Below are 18172 nucleotides of genomic sequence, written 5' to 3'. Positions count from 1 at the left end.
GGACAGAGAGGACAGATGGTTTGAAAGAGGAGTGAAAGAAGCCATTTATGTCCACTGTGAGCGACCATCTTTGAACAGAGGCGGTGGCTTACGACACCAACTGTCTGCCATCTATAATCCAGTTTTGAGATCCCTTCCCAGACGCCTTAACGCCCACTCACACCCTGGGCCATCTGACCTCAAGAAATCACATGATAGGGTGGGTCCAGGTTTTACAATGAGCTCACCCGAAACCCTGACTGACACCCGTTTTCACATCTGGGCTCATGTGATTAGGTAGAGGATCATCAGGGGGTCCTTTGTCCCTCTTTGGGGGGATACTCCCACTGGGTTTAAATCTGGGACTCTCCACCATTTGACGCTTTTCTTTCCAAGCTCCTTAGACTATAATTATACATATTCTTTACTTTTCACCCTTCAACCAAATCTCAACATTCTTTAGACATCTTGCAAAGTTGTCTTTAACATATTTTAGCCATCTTTTCACTGAGTTTTTGTTGGGTTGGAGGGGTTGTTAACACAGTGAAAAAACTTTAGTCTTATTAATATCTACATGTTGGCTGACTATAATAATAGGTGTATCTATAAATAATGAGAAGTTTTGCCATTTTCTGTAAAATCCCTCTGTTGTGTCTCCAACAGTAAAAGGTCGGACCAACCTGAAGATAAAAGAGAAGTACTTGTCCCCTGCTGGGAGCACCTCTAAAGGTTTGACTGTCAGCAGGTCCAACTCAAGCCTCAGCCTGTACAGCAGTGCCTCTGCCCCCACCAGCCCCATGACACGCAAGGTAAGCTTTAAGCTGCGGGTAAAGCAACTTCCTATCTTTCTAATATTGAATAATGAGAGAATTTCCATAACAATGTAGGATCAAGTTGCACCTTTCTACTTCTCAAATGAAGAACAGTAGCAACCAGAAAAAATGTAAATGTATTTTATTATGGAGACATTTATCAGTAACTGGTGTAACATATCTGGCTTTAGGCATTACTTCGTAGGAGTTTCTCAGGTGACCGCTGCATTCGCCCCAGGAGCTCCATAGCTGCTTTGGGGTCTGACCTACAGTTTGCCACAACAGGGGAGGATAACTCTCCATCACCACCAGGTTATTTTTTATTTATTGACTGATTTTTTTTCAGGCAATCTGCTTTCTCGTGCATCCAGTAAAGTTGCAATATTCACTTTTTGAACTTGAGAAACTTGTTATGTTAACCCGATTCTGTCTGTTTTCATTCTTTTGCACCTTCTAGACGAAACTGAGAGGTTGCCCACATGATTATCTCTCCTTCTGAGTATGCTGCAGCGCTCAACCCAAACACAGCCTTGAAGCCCCAAAAGAGTGACAAGCAAAAGTTAGGTGCTAGAAGGGGCCTGAAAATAATGCAGTCGTTCACATTTGACCAGTTGAAAATGAACGAAAAGTACAGGAAAGATCACCGAAAGTGATGCTAACAGGCGTGCAGCTTTGGCTAATCTGCGTGAGAAGAATGTCTCAGTGTGGACAATGAGGGGTCGGTCCAGATGCAAGGCAGAGATTTTTTTTGTCCCCTTTTTCTCATTTCATATATTTGTATCTGATTGCGTAGAGAGTAAGAATTTCTGCATGGATACTTGCTGCATGATAGCCAGAGCATTGCTTTAATCAGAACTGCTTTTATTTTGGGAGATGTCAGTAATGCTCTGTTACTGATTCAAGGTGACATAGTGCTAGGACTCATATATTATGGCATTGAAAGGTGTTGTGTTATCTGACTCTGCTATCAACATCCAAAAAAAATACTCATATACCAAAATCATAACTATATAAAGGGTACAGTATGCCGTCCTTCAGCTTTGTGATATTTTTTTTGTCTTTATGTCATTCCATGAAGAGGATATTGTTGGCAGGGCCACACTTTTGTTTGTCTTTTATTTTATTTTATTTTGGACACCATGTTTTCATATAAATGTATTTTTATTCTTTATTGTAAGGATGCTCTAAACACTGGAGATTGTTTAACGAACAATGCACTGAAGTGCGACGGGCCATTGCTGATTTGTAGAGATTCTTTTTCTCAGGACTGGTTGTGTCTTTCGATGTATCTGTTTCTATGGAACATTACTGTGAACATGTAGATGTGTTTTTTTCTTCATAACACTGTACTTAGAAAAGTTTCTTTAGCACATTTGTCTTTATAAATATGCACTTTTCTGTGTCCAACTACTGTAGATATGTCGTGCTAAGTAAGAAGATGTCTTACATATGATTTACACAAACTATAATTTTAGTTTGGGGTTCATAAAACAATAATGTTGACAATTTTATGTCATGAGAATGCAGTGGTTGTATATTTAATATTTCTGTTTTCTATACTTTTCTGGCATTTTAAGCAACACAGTATAGTTTTTTGTTTTGTTTTCTGCCATCCAATTAGTTCAGAAACTCTCACGTTTATTAATTCATTATTCGCCTTCCAAAGATGTTAAAAACAACATGCAACACTAGTTTCCTTAATAACAACACATGAGCCTGGACATAACAGTATATATTGTTTCAGCAATAACCAATAAACTACACTTACCTTGAGAAATAATCAACTACAAGTCCACCATCATCATCATCCACTGGCAGTGTTGCAAAGCTTTTATTCTGAGGGTTAATCATAGACCAGTTAATACTTTACAATATGTGTAACCACTATGTTTGTAAGTGTCCCTTTGTACTAGATCCGCCTGAGGTTGAGTAGCTTCAGTAGCTTATGTCATGGCATTTGGTCTATGCAGTTGTCAATTGTATTTTTTAAAGTCAAAAATGTTTTACGTGATGGAATACATTTTCTCTTTGCCTCGTGTTTGGAGACAGTTGATAATTTACTGTACTGTAAAAAATTACAACAGCCAGATTTCACTTCGATTGCTATGCACCCTTATCTTTCTGTACTGTAAATGTTTCTATACCCAGCACTCATTCTGATGTCTAACTTTAGATGAATGTCACTAATAATTTTACATCCACTTGTATAAAAAATAAAACTTTTGTATAAAAATATGAAATAGTTTGCTATTATTATTATTACATTTGCTAATGTATAGTTCTAGGGTTGGTACCTACCAAAATGCCCTCTGTGGAGGAGGCAGAAGACCAACTACAATGGCAGAGGTTACCGGGGTAGTTGAGAATCTCTGTGGTGCCAAGTTGCCAGGCTAGGATGAGATTCCAAAATCCTGAGATGATAAAGGTTCTGGCCATTGTGGGGCTGTTTTGGCTGACACTTGGTTGACGTGGAGGTCTAAGACATTGCCTGTGGAGTGGCAGACTGGCATGGTGGTTGCCATTTATCAAAAAGTGGGTGTGCTTAGATTTTCAGGGTATCAAGATCTTGAAAAAGAGTCTCCAGATGACTGTTGAACCTCGGTCCAGATCTTCAGGAAAAGCACTGCCAGTTCTGTCCAAACAGACTTTTGTCTGGATCATATGAGTTTGACCCTCCCTTCAATCATGTGTTTTGTGGATTTGGAGAAAGTTTACTGGGGTGAACTGTGGAAGTATGGAGTGTGTCTGTTGTTCCAGTCAGAGCTGTGTCCACATTTCTGGCACAAAATCAGGCATGTTTTCAGTGGATGTTGGGCTCCCCCAGGGTTGAACCTTATCTCTAATCCTATTTGTCACATTCATGGACAGTTGAGGTGGTTCAGGTATTAAGTTAAGATGTCTTATGGGCTGCTACCTATGAAGGTTTTCCAACCATGCCTGACTTGGAAGAGATCCTAGGGTAGGCCCAGAACCTGCTGGGACAATTCCATATCTTGTCTGGCTTGGGAATGCCTTGGGATCACCCAGGAGGAATTGCTTAGTCTACTGCCGTTGTGACCCAACTTCTGATAAGCAGAAAAAAGATAGATGGATATATAAACTTAGCACAAAAAGTAAGCAAAATTGTGTTTGGTTTAATGATTTCTTTACTGTAACAATGCTTTTGGCAGTAAATCTTACACTGTTGGAAAGCCTGGTTGTTTTTCTTAAATGGTGCAAAATTTGTAATGAAAAATGCATTTGTCAGTTCAGAGTTGAGGATGTGGGTTGCGTCAATGAAAGACAAATCTTCTCTGCCAAGGCATGCTTGGAGCAGACCCCAACTGACTGCTATAGCTGGGTCAATGCTTACAGGTGGGCACCAGAAGCTCAACACAAGATTCAACAGCAGTATAAGCTAATTGGCTAATTATTTCCTTTTAAATTCCAAAAACCATTTTGTTTGATTATATTAAACTGAATCTCCCATATTACCTAACATGGTATGACAAAGAAACATCTAAATATTAGGCTAAAAGAACATGTCAGTCACTTTAACTACAGAATGTGTCTGAAGGTCAAGTGTTTATGATAGATTCTCAAAGAAATGTAATCTGTTGATTGTCAGGAAGGTTGCCCTCCTGCTGGTGTCTAACAAGTGACTCTTTCAGACTCGCAGAGTACATGCAGTACCAAAAACACAGACATATTTATTTAAACATGGGGCCCAGCTGTTTTGAAAAAGAAAGCAGGGTATTGTACTTCTACACAAATATTCATTATGAATCCAGGTCACAGGAGTGCCCTTTAGCCCACTTCCAGTCCTGAGTGGTTTTTTGTTTTGGTTGTTTTTTTTCTTTTTGTTTTCTGTTTTTTTGTTTTTCAAAACAACTTCTGTCCTGTGACTGGACATCAGTCTTCATTTCCCAGTGATAAACACACATTTACCATGAGGCAACATTTCTTTAACTGGCTATAAGAATGTTTTCAGTTTTAAGGCTGCTTTCAGACATGAGCACTGTCTGTGGTTTGTGTGTTTTGACACTTTCAAAAACCCGGTTGCCTATTTACTGTTTGATGTAATCAGTAGTGGTTGGTGATTGTGGCCAGCATTTTTCTGTTGAAAAGTCTTTCGACCCAGTTTTTATAGGGTTGACAATGAATTGATAAAGAAAGGAGAGGCACAGTTTTCTGCACTTTCAGCAAATATTAATTGATATAATTCAACACTTTAAGAAACGTTAAGCTGATTTTGGACTCCACATTTATGCGTGTGTGTGTGTGTAATAAACTGAAAAGGCTCTTATTTCCCCTTCTGAATATTGTAATGCCAAAAAAAATTCCAGAGCTGAAGGTTACACTTTGATTTTTATCAATAACTGATGTTGCGTGCTGTCACTTTATCCCTGCTCGAGCTCCACAAAAGTTGGTATGCGCTCTGGAACTCCCTCCTTCCTGCTCTAATGTCTAGTCCTCCTCCACCTCATCCCCTGACAGCTACAAGTCTGACTCTCCTTCTACAATTATAAGTAAAATCCTTTCTTCATCAGTCAGCCCTCTGCTTCCAAATGTATGTGCATAGGCTGAAAACAGAAGGGAATCATCTCGTTGGTGCAAAACTGCTATTTTATGACTGTCAGCTGTTGTCATCTCTGGCATTTTTCACAGATTCAACTAAAGAAATGGTGACATGTTATATATTTTGGGACAGGCACACAGAAAAGAAATTTAAGGGACAGGAGAGATTTTCTTATGTAGAATTAACATCTATCAAAAGTAATTTGTTTCATATAATGGTCATCAACTTACAAAGAATTTTATTTTTCAGGAAGGGAGCATATAGTACCAGTCAGTGCTGAGGTGGGTGCAAGGGCACTCAAATGAAATGCCATCCAGTGACGTTAGTAGTCAGCAGGGGTCATTCATTTGCGCTGGAATTTGCACTGAACAAAAGCAAGACTGACCCCAACGAACCAGCCACTCAGAAAGCTGTCCAAAGTCATCTTCTGGTTGGCTAGACTGACAGAATTTACTCTACCCAATTTGGGAAAAACCTTCATGTTCATGTAATAATGCCATAGAAGGTTTTTATACAGGTTTTTATATGACATATAAATGGCCTTTTCCACCCCTTTCTCTACAGTTTCTTTTCTCCCTGTGTACCTTTTCCTGTTATCCAACTGTTTTTACTGCTAAGAACTTTGGTTCCCAAACTGAACCCCTGGCTCAGCCCTCCTCAGTGGTCACATGACACAGATTCAGAGATCTAGACTTGTAAAGTACAAAGCCCACATCTCACAGTGCATGCATACTCTATAGACAGTATATCAGAAGGAGACTGCACTGTTACACGTCCGAGCGACCTTCATTATAACTGACTCTGCTTCCCACAAGCAGGTAGGTGGTTCCTTTTGTAATTCAGAATGATAAACAGGTTTTAAGTGATTAATGAAAAGCACTTTCTGCCTTGTGTATTTGAGTTATGTGAAAGGTTAGGAGATGAAGAGATTATTGTTACAAATAGTCTGCATTTTAGAAATACAGGACAAATAATTTCATTTTTAAAAAACAAATAAGGCTTTTCAGCATAGCAGCTTATTATTATAGCAGGTGCTTATTTAAGACTTGGAAATGTGAACGTTTGAGTTCTTTAAATCTCAGATTTGAAATGTTAATGCTGATGCTGATAGTTCTTTGGAGTTCATATAATCCCTGACATAACTGTATTTAAATCAGGTGTTAAAGATGTGGATGGTTTCATTTTCCTGACCTTGATTTTTTTTTTTTTTTTTTTGTATTTGTATTACATAGACTGTAGCTCCAACCTACTCCCTTTTAGTTTGTCATTTGATTTAGTTTTTTTTTTTTTTCATTTGATTATGTGTAAAATAAATGAGCCAAATAAAGACAATGATAAAGACAGTGATATTAATATTGCTGTGCTTTAGTGGAACATTACTTCATTTGGCCCGTTCCTATTTTAGGAATCTTTCCATGTATTCAAATTATATATGCCAAGAGTGAAATTTTTGGGTGCTAAAGTGCCATGTCATGCTGAACTTGACAAACTGGTCTGCTCAGATGAGTTGCTGCATCAACACCATCTATGACTGTGAAACAGTCATCCATAATCCACAGTCATACAGTGAAAGCATTAGAAATTACAGAGCAGAAGAATAAAGCCCCAGCTGTGTGGAGTTAACTATATACAATAAACTATAACTCTACTGACTGTGAATCCAAAGGCAGCCGTACCCTTCTTACTCACTCTGCTGCCTGTGTGTTTAAAGGAGGGCAGACCATAAAGTCCCAAGCTGGTTGGAGGAGGAAAAAGGAAAGGGAGGAGTTCTCAGTAACACCTCCCCCTCCACCGGCTTTCTTTTCCTAAGCTCTGTGAAACACAGACTGCCTGGTTTTGAAACCGACCTCACTCATGGCGGTAGAGGACATGTGCGCCTGTGCAGTCCCTCCCCTGGCAAGTACAGCAGAAAAACGGAAGCAGAATGTAAGCCTGCATGTGTGTGTAGAGAGGTTAGAAAAGGGGAGGGCATAAACACACACACACACACATTTGCGGCAGATGTAACCAAAAAAAAAAGTCGAATCAGCCAAGAGTGAAGGTTTTTGGAAGGAGAGAAGCCAGGGGAGAGTGGTTTCTTGTTCCTTGTTCTGAAACAGGTAGGATGATGGATTTTGTGTACTTACAGCAGCATAGAAATGATGTGTGACGGAAGTAAGGGTGATTGAATTGCCAGGTTATCTTAGATCCTAAAGCCTCATGTCTTTCAGTCCATCTGTTCTGTGCTGTAGTCCATCTGCTTCCCTCCATCATTAAAAGGTAACAGCAACAAAAAATGTATATAAAAATGGATACAAAAGGCACCAGATAATTAAGTTTAGATTGCAGATTGAGATCAGGAAGATCAGGAAGTTATATCATGGTAACCTGACGTAACAGCCAGAGATTCTTACTTGTTCTTGATTCACATGAGATCTTATAATCTTGTGTATTTTAGAAGTTTGGCACAATATATTGCTTTTGTGTTGTATAGCCAACCCCAAAAAACATGTTTATATTTTTAATTTATTGGCACTAATTGTTCATAGTCATTATCAAGACTTAGATTATTTTAAAGTTGCTTAACAATGATTTCTTTTTGATAAATATGTTTATGTCAGAACCACATGGTGTTTTTATGGGAGCACCGTGTCAGTGTGCAAAAGGTCAGGCATCCATTTCTAGAATGCACATGTGAGAAGGATGGAAGAAGCTTGGAAAGACAAACACTGTGAAGGTCAATGGCTCCTCCTTGAAACAGTGACTTTAAAAAGGTGTAATCAAACGGCAAATTAAACTGTAATTATGCATGATTTCATTTAATCGAGTGAACATGATAGTAAAACAGTATATGCACGGCATATTGAAATCCCCCCAAAACAGGGATTCCAGATTAGGGGTTAGTGATTAGAACCTCCATGGGCTTGCCAAGTAGAAGTAGAGTAAGTAAAGTTTATTTATATAGTGCTGTTCAAGAACAAAGATCACAAAACACTTTACAATATAAAATAAGATACAATGACTAAAATGTTAGAAATATAGAAAGATAAATAAAAGCGAGCCTACACAGTGCGTCTCAAACTTTTTAAGGGTATCATCCATGTCCAAAGATCTTGGGCCAGATTTACTAAATGGGCAAAAATAGGGCGTAAGCGCAATCCCAAATAGTGCTTATAGGTGTGTTTAGTTTTACAGATGATTTACAAAAGCTGCATGTTTGCTAAACAAAGGAATTGTCAGCTCATTTCAATATCAAACCAAATGCAACAGGATCAGTTGCAGAAATATCAGCTTCCACTTCTTGCATGCAATTTTGTCACTGCTTTATGTTTGTACTGTTTTGGGGTTTTTTTGCCAAATTTGCAACACATCTCAACACTTTAATAACTCTGGTCCCTTTATTCCAAAGGAACCAAGCTCTGTAACTTGGGAACTACAAACAGTTTCCTTTTGTCTTGAACTTAGACCTAGATACCACCAACAACCACTGAACAGCTGAACTCGGAGACCTGGTAGTTATGTATGGGTATAGTCGTTCACTAACACAGAGAGACATCTGATCATGAAAAACTCTCAAAAGTCAAAGAACTAACGAATCACAATAATATAGGCGTGTTGAAATAAAGGCATGTAAATTCATTTCCATTTCAGATATTTAATATGGGCAATGTTCTGCAGATGATAAAAACAAGTTTGTACAAGACAACCAACCTGCTAATCATAACTGAATGTCCGATGAAGTTACACCCAGATTTCTTACAGTTGGGTGAACTGAAGATGAAGTTGATCCAAGATTGTCAGATAACATGAGAACATAGCTGTGTTCTCTTTGCTGTTCTCTTTGCCCACAGCCCCTCCATATTTTTTGCTTACAAGCAGACAGTTTGACCAAGATGTCATAAAAGATTCTTCTAACATGTGTCAGGAAGAAATTACACAAATGAGAAAAGGCCTTTGCTGTCCAAAGAGACCCTTACTACAGCAAAATTGCAGACTATTAAGGCCTTCCCAGGAAAAAAAACATATTTCAATCAATTTGAAATCTTTTGGATTTGAAATGGGAAGTCCATGCACAAAAACTCTTGAACGCATTGCTACTGAAGCAATAAAGAGAAATAAAAAGCTTTATCAATCTGGTTGGATATCAGAGACGCAGAGGATATCAGAGGCTGGTTGAAAATTATGCAAACTTCACAAGATTCTCAAGGTTATTTCTGCTTAAGGGGACAATATTAACTTATGACACCAATGCTCTATATGCCGTTTCCAAAGAAGAACTCATCTGTGAACTTTTGTGTTGAAACGATGAAATAAAGATGATGAAAAAGCTCATTGTCCTTTTGCTGTTGTTTAGTTATGCTACCTTATCTGAAGCCTTTGTTTCAGAGACAAAATTTTTCACTTGTTTGTTCGAAATATATCAGAAAAAGACTTCCATGGAGTATTATTTCTTTTCATTTAACTATTTGGCTCAGAAATTAATATATTGGTATGAAGTATGGTGCACAAATTCATGTTCCCTACAAGATAACTTTAGAAACTGTTCAAAAGTAAATGTTACCCTAAATCGCGATGAACATGACTAACATCATACATGCTGAACATCAGTGACAACCTTTGCTCAAAGCTCCACTGTAATCAGCCTCTACCGATGAAGCCTCTTAAACTGATTGCAGTTAAAAAAGATACACTCTACAACTCATTTCATTGAAGCTCATTTGTACATAAATGCAATAAAGCAATAATCCATCAAATGCATGCAAAATACACATAAACATTTCTTTGCCTGAAAGTTTAATGACTGTTCTTTTAAATGTCACTAATCAGTCGTGCTTATGCTGTGTCTCTATGTTTCAGATTCTGTAGGTGTTCATTTGCTCAGTTCTGCTCGCATCATGTCGCTGCTGACTCACGTGCTGGCGTGCCTGTTTGGAATGGGCTCCTGGGTGGCCATCAATGGGATGTGGGTGGAGCTCCCCTTGATCGTAAATGATATCCCAGAGCGCTGGTTGCTGCCCTCCTACCTCACAGTTCTCATCCAAATGGCCAACATAGGCCCTCTCTTCATCACGCTGATGCACCGCTTCCGCCCAGGGGTGCTCGATGAGCGGCCAGTCATCTACGGCATTGTAGGGTTGGGCATCGTTGCTACATTCCTTCTGGCTTTCCTTTGGAAGCACACAGTGACCTTCGGAGGCTCTTTGCGTAGTGTTCCACTGCTGACATTAAGTTTCCTGCTATCTGTGGTGGACTGCACCTCATCTGTTACCTTTCTTCCTTTCATGATGCGGCTGCGTCCACAATATCTCACAACGTATTTTGCAGGTGAAGGCCTCAGTGGTCTTGTGCCTGCAGTGGTGGCACTTATTCAAGGCGTTGGTGTAGTTCACTGTGAAAATGCCACTTTATCTAATAATTCCAACACAACTGACAATGGAATGCTACAGGCCATCTACCAGCCTGCTAAATTCTCTGCGCAGGTCTTCTTCATATTCCTTAGTGTAATGATGGTCGTGTGTCTGGTCGCTTTCCTCCTACTCAATCACCACCCGGCTGTGGCTCGTGAGAGAAAAAGCGAACGGTACTTCAGTGGGGAACTTGACCGTGAAAAGAAAGAACAAGGCCTATCTCTGAATGCCCAGACACCAGAGCAAAAGCCCATGATCAACCCCTCGGAGGCTGGCAAGAGGGAACTTAGGAGTTCTTTCGGGAGGGGGACATATAGTATCTTTGAGGTGGTGTTTATCTTTGTAGTGTTGGCTTGGGTCAATGCTCTGACCAATGCAGTGCTGCCTTCAGTGCAGTCCTACTCATGCATGCCTTATGGGAACAAGGCTTACCATCTAGCTGCCACCATGGGAGCTGTTGCTAACCCTGTGGCTTGCTTCATCGCCATGTTCATACCAATAAGGTGAGCTATAGAAAAACTACAATAATTATAAAATACTAATCAAGACCATAGATCCAAGAAATGAGTTCTAAGTCACCAATAGCTTGTAAATCTGTTTTCTTTCCAGGTCTCTTGTCTTCATGGGAGTTTTGACCAGTTTTGGGACTGGATTTGGAGCCTACATTATGGGCATGGCTGTTCTAAGTCCCTGTCCTTTGCTGGTCCACAGTACCTCTGGAACTGTAGTCATAGTAAGACTCTTTATTCTCTTGCATGTACTTACTGTGTACACAGAATACAATTTCAGACTTCATGCTCTATCTTGCATCTTATAAAAGCATGAAGCCACCACCCATTTGCCATACTCACTTAGCATTTATGAGATTTCCCGTGATTAAGGTGTGTAGTGTGACTGACAGGTTTTACAATATTATGTTAAGTCAGCTTAGTCTCATCCACTTGATGCTGTCATGCCAGAGCTGTGAAAGTCCACTGAATGAGTCAATCAGTCAAACATTCAAAAAGAGTACATTGTTTTTGTGCACTGCCACCTAGCTATAAAATGTTATTTTTTGATGTCAGGAGTGCCTTTCCTAATACACTTTTTCAGAGCAAAAAGTACTTAATACTAAAATGGTGTTAACTGCTAAAATACTTTCAGTCATCAAACTGAATAAGAAACCAAGCGGCTAGGCACTGAATGCTACTAAGCTTACCAAGCTCCAACCAGGATATTCTGAGCTCCTACCTATTACTTAGAGCAGTAAGAATATGTTATTTAATGCACAATTCTAACAAGTTCTCTGTTGCAGGTGCTGGCCTGGATACTCTTTGTCCTCTCCCTGTCTTATGTCAAAGTCATCATTGGGGTGATCCTGAGGGATGAAGGCCACAGTGCCCTCGTGTGGTGTGGAGCTGTAGTGCAGCTGGGTTCAATGCTCGGTGCTCTAACCATGTTCCCACTTGTTGGTTTCTATCAGCTTTTTGAGTCGGGTGATGCTTGCAACACTAAGTGTCCAACATAGATGTAAAAGGTGTCTAAGTTCAACTCTGCTGTACAGAACTCTAGTATTAATTGCACTTGTTTTAGTAGAACTGCACTTATTCCAACTTGTTGTAAGAGAGCTGGCAAGTTATAGGTGAAAATCCACCACAGTGTCACTCCGTGTTTTTACCTAAGTTGTGTTTGTAAATGTCATATACTTTATCAGTAGTTAATGATGTATGAAGTACACATACACCCAGTGCTTAACAAATGTATTAGACCACCTCTCATAAAAACAAGTAAACACAAATAATTTCACAAAGTTTGAATTCAGAGTTTTATACCCAAATCTGAATAGGCACACTGGACCTTATCAGTGAAGTCAGAATCAAGCACAACATTCAACCACTAAAACAAACTTTTCTGTTCAGTAATACAAGTAAATGAGTATAATTTCTCATGTTAATTTTGAAAAATAATTTAAAAATGAGCTTTATTTTTATTTATTTATTTATTTTTTGTGAAACACAAAATTTGAAAAGTCTACTTGCAAAAATTGATGCAATCTCTTTAATTCATTACAGAAACATAAAATAATGATTTTGGTAATTGCCAGTATTATTAATATAGAGCTGCTGTGGCACAAACCTTACATTGGATGGTGATCTAATAAATTTGTTAAGCACTATATCCATCTATAGTGTCTCAGACTACAAAAAGACCAAGCTAAATAGTGTTCTGCAATTAAATATATTACAAAACCTTGTCAGTTCAAAGGTCAAAGCTATTTTACTTGAAGTTTGAACATCATGTCAGATGATAATGTTCAACGTATACTTTCTTGATTTTGCTTTATAAGAAGTTATGGTACTGTTACCTTTAAAATGTGCCTTAATTCTATAAAATGACCTGGGCATTTTGGGGGGTAGACTACTGTGTTGTTTAAATAAAACTACAATGTGCTTTGTATATGTTACTGAAGTGGAGAAACTGTTGAACAATACCAAATAAAACATTTGTTTAATTACTGCCTAAAAAATGCAGATTTGCATGTTGTTTGATCCAAAAAAATGCTATTTTTTCTGTAAATCATCCCTACGCTGAGCTCTATACATACGTTTTATTCATCCTCTTAACTATTTAGCCAAGGGTTGCAGGCAGTAAGAACCCTGGACCAGCCACCAGTCTTTAACAGGACTAAGGCAAGAAAATTAAACATTCAGGCTAATTTGCATCTTTGGCGAATTTTGAGAGGCAAAATAATGTAATATTAATGAGGTGGACAGAGAATATCATATGTGTCAGTGGATTTTTGATTATGCCACCTACCATTCCAGCACATCCCACAGGTACTCTATTAGTTTGAGATCTGGTAACTGTGGAGTACATTTGCATACATTAAAGTTACTATCATGTTCAAGAAACACGATTGAGATGAGTTCTGCATTATTCTACTGAAAGTGGCCATCAGAGGATGTGATCATAAAGGGATGGACAATCCTGAGCAGCAATACTCAGTTTGTTTAAACGACACTCAACTTGGGCCCCTTAATACCAGTTTTCTTCCAATCCAATACCTCAACATTACATCAACACCACCTGAACCACTCGTACAAGGCACAATAGATCCAGGCTTTCATGTTGTTTGATCCAAATTATGACCCTACCCTCCAAAATGTGACAGCAGATATCTAAACTCATCAGACCAGGTGATGTTTTTCCAAACTTCAGTTCTCCACTTTTGGTGAGCCTGTGTGGATTCAGGTTCCTATTCTCAACTGACTGGTGTGGGTTTTCTGCTGCTGTTGCCCATATGCTTCAATGTTGTACATGTTGCACATTTAGACATGCTCTTCTGTATACTGTTATAATGATTGGTTATATAAGTTGTTATTGCCTTGTTATCAGTTCAAAGCAGTTTGGCCATTTTCTCGCAGAATGACGCCAGTGACTCACTATTTTCTCGTTTTAGACCATTCTCTGTAAAGCGTAGAGATGGTTGTTCAGGAAAATCCCAGCAGTTTCTGAAATACTCAGACCAATACTCAGACTCAGAAAAGCACATCTGGCACCAGCAACACATGCCACGTTCAAAGTTTAAATATTTTTACTAGCTAAAAAACCTCTCAATGGTTTGGCCAAACAGTACTTCGCTGAGTTGCTCACCGTTTACAACCGAGTTAGACCCCTCAGTTAATCACGTGCAGATCTTTTAACTGTTCCTAGAATTAGATCTAAGTGTGCTCTCAGTTATTGTGGTCCTGTTCTTTGGAACAAGCTGTCTGCAGCCCTGAGATTAATTATATCTATTCATACATTTACCGTATTTTTCGGACCATAAGGCGCACCGGATTATAAGGTGCACTGTCGATGAACTGGTCTGTTTTCATACATAAGGCGCACTGGATTATAAGGTGCATTGTCGATGAACAGGTCTGTTTTCATACATAAGGCGCACTGGATTATAAGGTGCATTAAGCGAAACAAAACAGTCAGATAAGTCAAACTTTACTCAACTCATTCTTCTTGCTTCCCCCACTTCCGTACCATTGATTCATTAATGTTGAATTCTCTGCTCTATTCCCATGTTGTTGCAGTATATTAATGACTAACCTCGTATTGTGGATGGATTATCTCAGTTGTTCTCCTGACTGAAGTTTAGTCCGTTTACAGCATCCTGCCATGCGACTGCATTTGTCCCTAACCATCAGGAACCCTCACCTCAACTTTTATCGAATAGAAAAAAGTTGGGGTTCATCCTTCAGCTTCACTGTGTTTATGCTATGCTAACACAGCTGTGTAGCTAGCGATCAGGTAGCACATCTTTATATACCAGCTAGCCCAACTTCAATAACCCTACAAACGTCACTGCTGTTTAGTTTTCTGTCTTTGTTTATGTTGGAAGTGAGAGCAGAGCTGTATGTTTTAATTTTTTCAGAAATCTCTCAGTCAGAACATGCTATATCAAGTTTGGGTGGAAACTAGCAAGCTAACTTCCTGCTAACTTCTAACTCCGTTAAATTTAATAAGTTTTGTTTTCATTGATGCCTGGATGTTAAACTTAATTGTTACACCTGGTAAAGCAGCAACACTGATCATTTTATTAAAGATGAAAGAATTTAGACAGTTTTTAACTCTCAGTGATGCCGCAGTGTTCGTTTGACTTTGGGACGTGAAGCAGAGTTTGGACCCAGATTACTCCGTGAGGCTCCTGACTACGGCAGCCGTAATGATCCGACAATCCATCAAATGATGCGGCTTCGTAGCTTACCAAAGTCGTACTAAAACATTTTTTGACAGAGTTTTGAGCGGCGTGTACCACGTAAAATCGGTTTGAGGTCAGTAAGCACAACCGGAATTTAAACGTAAGTACCAGATTATAAGTTGCACTGTCGATTTTTGAGAAAATTAAAGGATTTTATGTGTGCCTTATAGTTCGAAAAATACGGTAAAAACAAACTAAAACCTTTTTATTTACGTGGTTCTACACTCAATATGTGCTTTTTGTTTTGTTTTATTATATTTTACTTTTATCACTTACTCAAAGTGTTATAAACCTCCCCTTCTGATGCTCAGTTTGAACTGCACTGAGGCACTGAGCTTCTGCCATGTGTTTGGTTGATTAGATACGACATCAACTAGCACTTGAACCTAATGGTGTAGCAGCTATACCTAATGAAGTGGCCAATGATGTAAAAGATTACATTCATAACAGAAAAGAAAAAGAAAACATCACTAAGTCGACAGTTGATAGCATTGATGTACTCCACAGGTCACATGTGTTTAAATGCAAATCAAAGGCAGGCAAATCACATGAATTTTGTTTTATGAAATGCAAAAGGTAATGCCTTCCCACTGGTCTGCTAACACTGAAAAATGGGTGGCTTAAAGAAAGAAAAACAAACAAACAGTATTTTTAGGCCAATTAGCTGCCTGTTTATAGTTTGTGATTTACCAAAAACTCTTTGATCTGAATCTTACATATCCATGTCATTCACAAAATCACCACTAGATGTCACTTTTTGATTAAAAAAAATATCGCCAAGAACTGCTCATAGCTGCAGTCAAGCCTTAACATTCAAATGGCTGTGGTCTGATTTGAGGGTGTGAGCTTTAAAAAGATCTCTCAGTGTCGCTTTATTGAACCTGGTGAATGAGGCAATGATGGAAGATCCTCTGTGGTTAAATTGGATAAATTAAGCAAACCTAAATTAGCAATGAGATGTTCAGACATTCACATGTGCTGAAATACTGATTCTGCCTAGATATTGGGGTTTCCCCCCCCAAAAATATAATTTATATATATATATCTATATATATATGAATCAACATCAGTTACTATGCAGCAATATGCATCTCCTCTGGTGGGGTCACCCAGCTTACTAGAGTCAAGCTGCATCATATCCTCGTCACATTAAATCGGGAGAGAATGTCTTATGCATGTAGGTGGATGCGAGAATGTGTGTGCGTGCATTGTTTTGCGTGTGCATTGCACACGTGTGTGTTTGTCCTTCCTCTATTCCACATAGACAAACAGGAATGAGGAACTCATGGCCAGTCAGAGGCTGATTCAGATCCCAGTGGCCCTCCGGAGAACATCTGGGGTCATCATCTCCTGCTGTCTCATACTTCACCTGCTCTCCTTATCGCTTCCTGTAGTTTCTGTGACTTATGGCGTGCAGAGTTTAAAAGCTGCACAACGGTTTGGAATCATTTCAACAACAGCTTACTGTCTGAAAACGGAGAAGCATTTTTTGATGCACTTTTTCTGAAACTGTGTAATGATCCAAATGAGCCAAAGAAAAATGCATTGAGATTAAGATAAGACTTCAGATCAGAAAGCCTGCTCTATATGACTGTGGGTGGGGTGGGAAGGGGGAAGCATGATTTAGGCAACATAATAAGCAAAAGTGTAAGAATGCAGCCTTTCTTATCTTCGTCTCTCTCTTTCCTTTAAATATTGTGATATCTCCGTTTCCCCCAAGCTCCTTGTCTTCCTCAATTCTTGCATATGGCAGACTTTGTGACAGTAATTTAAATTTAAAACACATGAGGGGAAATCCTAGCCCGCGCTGCTCTTTAATGGGCCGTCATGGGATTGGAGTATGCAGAGAATGATTGAATTTTGTGAGAAGGCCAGGAACGATCAAGTCTCGCCTGCCGTTATGCAATCGACCATTCCCCTCTCACAACGCGACGTCTGGTAAAACCTAGCAGGAGGAAAAGGGAGGAGGGGGTTGGATAAGGGTTGGAAACCTCAACGTCTAGACCAAAAAAGAGAAAAACATTTTTTCTTCTAAATGACTCAAGACTTCATAAAAGAGAAACTTGGCTATCATATACACTCACACATATATATGTGTATATTTATATATATATATCTATATGTATAAAGCCAAACGAGATGTGATGGGCCACATCAAAAGCAGAGATGGATTGCTTTTAATGGTTGTAAATGAGTCTTTTTACACTGTAATGCATGACATCCTATATTTCCTGACAGACGGAAACATGTGGATCCCATACAAAGCCTGCCACACTGTTTTATTTATATGATTGTGTCATGTCTGTTTTCTGCCTTTCTCTCCTCACCTGCTTGGCTCACTTTGACAATGTCAAGGCAGAAATTCAACAGACTCTGAGGCACTGATATTGCTGCACTGTCCAAGCTTTCACACCCTCTGAGTAAGATTAAACCCCTGCTATATATCCTCTCAGTGAAGCAGGAGAGGCTACCTTTCCCGTTAAGTCCATTATATTCAAATAGGCGGGGCCTTTTCTTTCTTTATCTTTTTCTTTTTTCTTCTACGCAAACAAGACAAAGTAATCAAAAGTTAAAAGCAAACACTCAAGGAGGCACTTAGCAAAAAAGAGAAAGCTTTTATGATAAAACATTCATATACAGTGCAGGAGACAGGTAATCTTTGAGGATGATAGGGTTGTCTTGTGGTCAGTTTCTGTATAGTATT

At 39.0% G+C, this 18172-nt stretch overlaps 2 protein-coding genes across 5 annotated transcripts in view; both read left to right on the top strand.

Moving 5' to 3' along the window:
* Window positions 1–1864, top strand: part of macf1b (microtubule actin crosslinking factor 1b) — a 28122-nt gene extending 26258 nt beyond the window's left edge. For both annotated transcript variants that reach the window (XM_039619385.1, XM_031748165.2), the window contains 3 exons: window positions 643–788; window positions 983–1103; window positions 1249–1864. In XM_039619385.1, coding sequence (XP_039475319.1) covers window positions 643–788; window positions 983–1103; window positions 1249–1274 — 293 coding nt within the window. In that variant the 3' untranslated portion in view covers window positions 1275–1864. The remainder of the gene's footprint in view (window positions 1–642; window positions 789–982; window positions 1104–1248) is intronic.
* Window positions 1865–6033: 4169 nt separating this feature from the next.
* Window positions 6034–13282, top strand: LOC116326765 (riboflavin transporter 2-like). 3 transcript variants are annotated; one of them, XM_031748181.2, is made up of 4 exons: window positions 6034–6167; window positions 10186–11239; window positions 11346–11469; window positions 12031–13279. In XM_031748181.2, the coding sequence occupies exons 2-4, from the start codon at window positions 10224–10226 to the stop codon at window positions 12241–12243; spliced, it is 1353 nt and encodes a 450-aa protein (XP_031604041.1). In that variant the 5' UTR covers window positions 6034–6167; window positions 10186–10223; the 3' UTR covers window positions 12244–13279. The 3 variants fall into 3 exon arrangements, with proteins under 3 accessions (XP_031604041.1, XP_031604043.1, XP_031604042.1); XM_031748183.2 differs by lacking the exon at window positions 6034–6167 and adding an exon at window positions 6695–7275 and having other exon boundaries at window positions 12031–13282; XM_031748182.2 differs by lacking the exon at window positions 6034–6167 and adding an exon at window positions 7292–7448 and having other exon boundaries at window positions 12031–13278.
* The last annotated feature ends 4890 nt before the right edge of the window (window positions 13283–18172 follow it).

The sequence above is a fragment of the Oreochromis aureus genome, linkage group 11 (assembly GCF_013358895.1).
Source record: "Oreochromis aureus strain Israel breed Guangdong linkage group 11, ZZ_aureus, whole genome shotgun sequence".
NCBI lineage: Eukaryota > Metazoa > Chordata > Actinopteri > Cichliformes > Cichlidae > Oreochromis > Oreochromis aureus.
The sequence above is the reverse complement of the archived record's forward strand: the minus strand, read 5'-3'. Positions and strand labels throughout refer to the sequence as shown.